The sequence below is a fragment of the Epinephelus moara genome, chromosome 11, assembly GCF_006386435.1.
Source record: "Epinephelus moara isolate mb chromosome 11, YSFRI_EMoa_1.0, whole genome shotgun sequence".
NCBI classification, from domain to species: Eukaryota; Metazoa; Chordata; class Actinopteri; order Perciformes; family Serranidae; genus Epinephelus; species Epinephelus moara.
This window is the reverse complement of record NC_065516.1, coordinates 25,215,527-25,222,091: the sequence shown is the minus strand read 5'-3', so window position 1 is coordinate 25,222,091 and position 6,565 is coordinate 25,215,527. Positions and strand designations below refer to the sequence as shown.

At 37.4% G+C, this 6,565-nt stretch overlaps 1 protein-coding gene across 1 annotated transcript; it reads right to left on the bottom strand.

Moving 5' to 3' along the window:
- Positions 1–256: 256 nt before the first annotated feature.
- Positions 257–5,941, bottom strand: LOC126397795 (beta-1,4-galactosyltransferase 1-like). Its single transcript, XM_050056754.1, has 2 exons — positions 5,528–5,941; positions 257–991 (listed from the first exon to the last, which is right to left on the bottom strand). The coding sequence occupies exons 1-2, from the start codon at positions 5,939–5,941 to the stop codon at positions 323–325; spliced, it is 1,083 nt and encodes a 360-aa protein (XP_049912711.1). The 3' UTR covers positions 257–322.
- Between the last annotated feature and the right edge of the window lie 624 nt (positions 5,942–6,565).

The window sequence follows — 6,565 nt, the reverse complement described above, 5'->3', positions numbered from 1 at the left end:
GCATCACATGTTCATTTAAAGGTAATTGTGCTTATTGAATCATGTGTGAAGCAGTGAGAGATCACTGTATAGAGTATTTCATGCTCGATTTTGGAAGTAACAATTGTCATTCAAGGACTAAACGAAACTCTGTACTTCATATTCATATAGTTTACATTTACTTTAGTTGACATTTACACACACAAAGGTTTGCATTAGACTTAAACTAGATTTTCAGAGATTTTAAAAACATAAAATCACACCAGTTCCACCGCCTTTTGTTTCAGTCTGACACTGTGACACCAGTGCGTCAATCCAGCAGATCCACAGGTTCTGTCCTCATTCAGCTTGGTGGAACCCCAACATCCACAGTGATATAAGTGTACAGTTTATCCTTCACAATCTCCTTGACTGTGTACTTTAAGGAATTAATCCCATCTTCATTCATGGTCACATGAGTTCTGCTTAGTTTGCCAGGATTCTTTGGATTAGGTTTGTTGTGCAAGTCTCTCTCATGTTTGACCATCCTGTACTTTCCTGTCACCATGTCAGGTCGAGAAATGGACATACTATGGTGGTAAATTCGCTTATACATATCGTCGTCCTCACCACCCCAGCCCCAGTAAGTGTTCGAGAAGCCGTTAACCTTCAAGAACTGCTCCTTGGACAATGCAATAACCCCACCAAAGATGGTTGAATAGGGTAACTCAAAGTTGAATTTATCTACAGCCACAGACAAGTGTCGGGGGCTGTCAAAACATCTGTAGAGGTTACGGTCATCCATAGGAATCAGATCTACATCAGAGAAGACAAAGCACTCAAAATCATATTCCTTCAGTGCTTCGACAAAGCCTGCGTTCATCAGTTTAGCCTTGTTGAATATTTCCTCTCCATCCTGGTTGATGACATACACTCTGTAGTCCGACTGCTGTCGAATCAAAATAGGATGGAGGTAATACAGCCAGTGCTTAAGGTGCTCATGCCGATTTCTGAATGGGATGATGATCGCCACCTGAACGAGGGAAATTAGAAAGTTTACTTTCACATAAAACGTAGAGTGTCATTAAAGGGATAGATTTTTTGATGTGGGTTTGTATGAGGTGCTTATCCATAGACAGTGTATTATCTACAGTGGATGTCGGTTGGCACACCCCCACTTTAGAGAAGCAGACAGGAGTACTGTCATGGAGGCAAGGCAATGTACTGCTGTGGATGGGGCTGACAGCAAAACAGTTTTTATCCACCTTTAATAAAGGCCCACACCAAAAAATCTATATCAGTTTAATTGTACAGTATCATTAGAATATTTTCACCACTTTACCTTTCTGTCAGACAGCCCTTTCCAACAGGGAACTCAAGCCATTATCTCCATCTATGTTCTCTTTACAGCCACCACACTCATATGACAACAACAGTAATTTTACCTGGCAGAACATGGGAGTTATTATGTGACTTTGGTGGCAAGCTAAAGTGGTGACAATATTCTAAATATAGTAGCCACAGACTACCGTTACATACTTTCAAATGTTCGAATCGCACCGCTTAATCCTGATAATAACTCCCATTACATGTAAATGTCTTTCCTAAGCCATGTACCAAAATGGCAGCTATGTCAGGCTCTTTAAACATTTAGGGCTGACTAATAGCTATTTAGTTTCTACTGGTGGAAATGACAGGTCAAATTATCATTTGACTAGTTTAAAGGTTAATTTAAGATATTTAAGATATGTTACAAATGTATTTTTACACTTGAAAGTTACATTTTTCTATATTTTAATTATAGAAATTTAGTAATTCCTTTTTTAGTAGTAAGAATAATGATTACAGATATCTACAATTGAATTACCACATGTTGAAAAAGGATTGGGACAAGTGGAAATGTAATTTCGAACCCTTTTCAGATATGAAAAATTGCATTTACAATATGTCTGACATAGCAACAAACGTCGATACGTGACAAGGTCGGCGTGAGAATCTGTTGCAACAAACAGTTTTGGATATGCAGGCATCATATCATTGAAGTAGCCTACTACAAAGACAATGGTCAGCTTTTAAATGAGCATATTGAGTTTGGATGTGTAGCCTAAATTAGAATTATCATTTCAGATATCAAGCCCAAACAAGCACATTCATGTTGGATATGTGCATATATAATTAAAGTATAATCCATAATGACATTCTGACATTCCCTTTTTGATATCTAAAGTTCAATTAGCACTGTCGCCTCACAGCAAGAGGGTTCCTGGTTCAATCCCAGGAGGGAGCCCTTCTTTGTGGAGTTTGCATGTTCTCCCTGTGTCAGCATGGGTTTTCTCTGAGTACTCCAGCTTCCTCCCACAGTCCAAAGACATGCAGGTTAATTGGTGACTCTAAATTGTCCGTAGGTGTGAATGTGAGTGTGAATGGTTGTCTGTCTCTATGTGTCAGCCCTGTGATAGTCTGGCAACCTGTCCAGGGTGTACCCTGCCTCTCGCCCAATGTCAGCTGGGATAGGTTCCAGCCCCCCCGCGACCCTCAAGAGGATAAGCTGTGACAGGATGGATGGATGGATGGTTACAATTGTATTTCAGATATTTGAAATGTGATTCTAGATATCTTAAATGCAATTTTAGATGTCCAAAATTACATTCTTAGTAGTTTCATCCCAAGCTGACGTAACAAAAATTTAATTTTGACCAGTCAGACTTGAATTTTAGATATGTAGAATTATATTTATGATACCTGTAATGTTTAATAAATGAACATTGACACTTGTAAAGGTTTAGTGTTGATATTAATAATTATTTTTTCACAAGTGAGAAATTTGCAACCTGTCAAAATGACATTATGGATATGTCGACTATCGTATTAATATGTCATTACTGCCTCTAGTGCTTTTAAAAATTGTATGTCCTTTTATACTGCAACAACTTCGTGTCAAGTTTTAGCACTGAAACACACTTTTGATGATCATTACATTATTGTGACTAAAAAATCATGTTAAAATCATTTCTTGTTGATGTGTTCAAATAAGTCTTTTAAAGTGTATGCCCTGTTTTATTTTTATTTTTAGTGTCAGATTTATTTTTTGTTTGTTTGTTTTATTTTAGCTAGCCATCTTGGCCAAGGGACTACAGATGAAAAATAGCCTTTTGGCTAATACTGGCATTTTTATTCCAATGTGTATTTATTAATCTGCACTGTCTCTTCTTAAATAAACGAAACTAAAAAAAAAACTCATCAAAATTAGATTATCTGTGACTGAGTTTAAATAGAGGTCAGCGGTAAAAGTTGACATGTTTTGATTAAGTCACAGATACGTACACTAATAAATCATCTCAGTACAGCCAGCCTGACTTCAGCAACATCCCATAATTAAGCCGAATAGCTTACAGTAACAACGAACAAGTTTGTCAGGTGTAGCATCATAAATAGAAAAGAGTGAAATCCTACTGGCAGTGAGGCGGATGCTTGTGTAGGGCAGGATCCTGGAGAAAGGGCTTCTGTAGTGTGTGTGTGTGTGTGTGTGTGTGTGTGTGTGCATGTCCTGCATGTCATATACATACTATTAACTCTGTGTAAATTTGAGGAGGGTTTTTGTTTGTATGGCAAATAGGAGAGACACCATAGCAGCAGAGGTGGACGAAGTATCCTATGTGGTGACGTAAAAGTGGCAAGAGCACCCTGCATTTAAAGTGAAAGCATGAAAGTATGACCATCACATTACACTTAAAGTAAGTAATGTAAAAGTATCCATGCAGAATGGCCCGTTTCAAAATAATATAGATTATATTACTGGATTAAAATGATGCATTAATGCGTTCATCACATCGGGCTAATTTTATTTACTTTATATACTGCTAGGTAGCTTGTAATTTCCCCTGGGGATCAGTACAGTTGTATTTTAAGCTATATTACACCCTGATTTATTTGTTGAATTTTTTTTTTTTTTATCTCAATCTGTTGAGTAACTATAAATGATTAAATGAACGTATTAGAGTAAAAACTTCAATATTTCCCTCTGAGATGCAGCGAAGTAGATGCATTGAGTAGCAGGAAATGGAAACAGGTGAAGTTCAAGTGTCTAATTACCACATAAGTACAGTACTTGAGTTAATGTACTTGGTGACATTCCACCACTGCATAGCAGCTGTGGGTGGATCTGAGAAATAAGAGGAGAGGAGAGGAGAGGAGAGGAGAGGAGAGCGCACTTAGCCCAATTGTTGGAACTAAACATGGCCAAGTTTGTAGTTTTATATTTTATTTATTCAGAGATCAGTGTAAAGATTTGTTGGTTTGAGTGGTTATTTATTTTGTAGACAACTGCAGCACACAGTGTGGTTTTGTTTTATTTGTTTTGATACATGTAGATAAACTAGTTTAACTACATTTAACAGTAACTTGCTGACAGTTCATCTCACGTTTGCATAGTGATTCAAGTAGTAAACATGCTCCTTTAAAAAAAAAAATCTGTAGGTAATGACTGAAACTACAATCAATGGCCATGAAAGGAAATTTATTATTGAAACTACAATCAATGGCCATGAAAGGAAATTTATTATTTTGTGTTATTTTATTTTATTTTAATTAAAAAAAATTTTTTTTTTTTAATTTTATTTCTATTTTTATTTTATTTTATTTCTTTATTTTTACAATTGCTTCTCTGCTGTAATGAACCCCTTTTGCCCTCTCAGTGCTGCTCCAGGAAGCTGTCAACTCACCTGTGAAAAATATTTGATTATAGTTTTAAATGTTGAAAATTAATTATAAAAACTAAACTTAAATATATCAGGTGTCACTTAGTCAAGTACTGAATGTCACTATTTGTTTACACATATTCAGAGGAGTTGCTTTTTAAGATGTTCCCTGGCTGAGGGATCCTGCTTGGTGCAATACCGCCACCTAGCATCTACTTTCTAGAAGGCAGGGCTGCTGATGGACGTAAAAATACTGCGTTTAAAATCTTACTGAGGCTAAGAAAAAAACTAAAGTACAGCATCAAAATAGCATTAAATAAAAACTGAATTGTTGATACATATCTGCAAAACCAAAGCTGACATTTCCTCTTCACTTTCCAGTGAATAGCTGGGTATTTTAGTTTCTGACATGTTTATTTTTTTTTTTTACAGTGATTCTGACTGTTGAACGGGAAAAAATCTGAGTATTACCTTTCAAGAAAGACCATGTATGTGCATATACTCCAAGAGAATCCTTAAATTTACTTTAGCTATACCTATACCTAGGAATGATAGGAGCCTATCTCAGCTGACATTGGGCGAGAGGTGGGGTACACCCTGGACAGGTCACCAGACTATCACAGGGCTGACACATAGAGACAGACAACCATTCATGCTCACATTCACACCTTGGGGCAATTTAAGGTCACTAATTAACCCAATCTGTGTGTCTTTGGATTGTGGGAGGAAGCCGGAGAATACCCACACTGACACTGGGAGAACATGCACCCTCTACACAGAAGGTCCCCACCTGCCTCACACAAGTTTTTCCCAAACGGTTCCAATTATTGTCATGTTCATTTATTCATTTGTTTCTCCATTTATTCACCTACCTTCTGTTGGGCAATACAGTCTGTTGGTTTGTGCCGTCCTCCTAACTGAAGAGGAGATCCGACCTCCTTTCTCACCTCATCCAAAGTTCGTATAGAATTAAACTCCACAAGGATTGGACCCAGAAGATTTGGAGCGGTGTCGGGGCAGGGTCCCAAAGTCGTAGTGGTCGTAGTATTCGTAGTATTTGTAGTAGGTGGCATCTGTGCCCCTTCTTGGACTTCATTTGGACCTTCTGTCTTCGGCTGGATGAGCTCATTTATCCACTGGAAAAGTGTGTCATTTTCATTTTCCATCAGTTGTGGCTCTGTAGAATAAATTACAGTGCTGCCTTTGCTCTGAAAAAGAAGCAAAACAACGTACGCCACTCTGAGGAAAACAAAAAGTGCCAGGATTTTAAAAAGATTTTTCACCATGTTTGCTGCCTCTGACACTAAGCACTGTCCACTCAATGGCTTGCGTGTAGCTCTGCTACCTGCATTTGAATCAAATGTGCTCCAGACAAAAGAGCAGCCAGAAAGGGTTTATTTAACTGGGTGCAGCTTCCTTGTACAGGTTGAGCGTCGCACCCACTGATAATTAATGATTATGTTGTTTGTTTGTTTGTTTGTTATTTATTGAATTTTCCTTTGGGGATGAATAAAGTTATTCTTATGTTTCCCAGAATCTAATGACTGATTCAGTTGAAAGTGCATTGGTGTGCGTCTGTGTATGTATGTATTATAATAGTTCCTTTAATGTGTGTATTATCTGTTAAGTACTTTTAATTTACATGAAACAAAACAAAAAAACCAAAGTAATGTACTCAGAGAGAATCACTTAAATATTGGCTAAAAGGTCTTTGAAAAATACAGCATAATTACTACAGTATAGATAAGACCGTATTTTCTATTTATGTGCCACGCATCAAATGCAGAAGGGTGACTTTACTTTGTTTGCAGCAGGCACTACGCCTTCACAGATGATTCCAGTGCTGCACTATATCACAGTAAAATAACAGCGGGTAGTTTTAACATGTTTCAAGCTCACATGGGTAAACA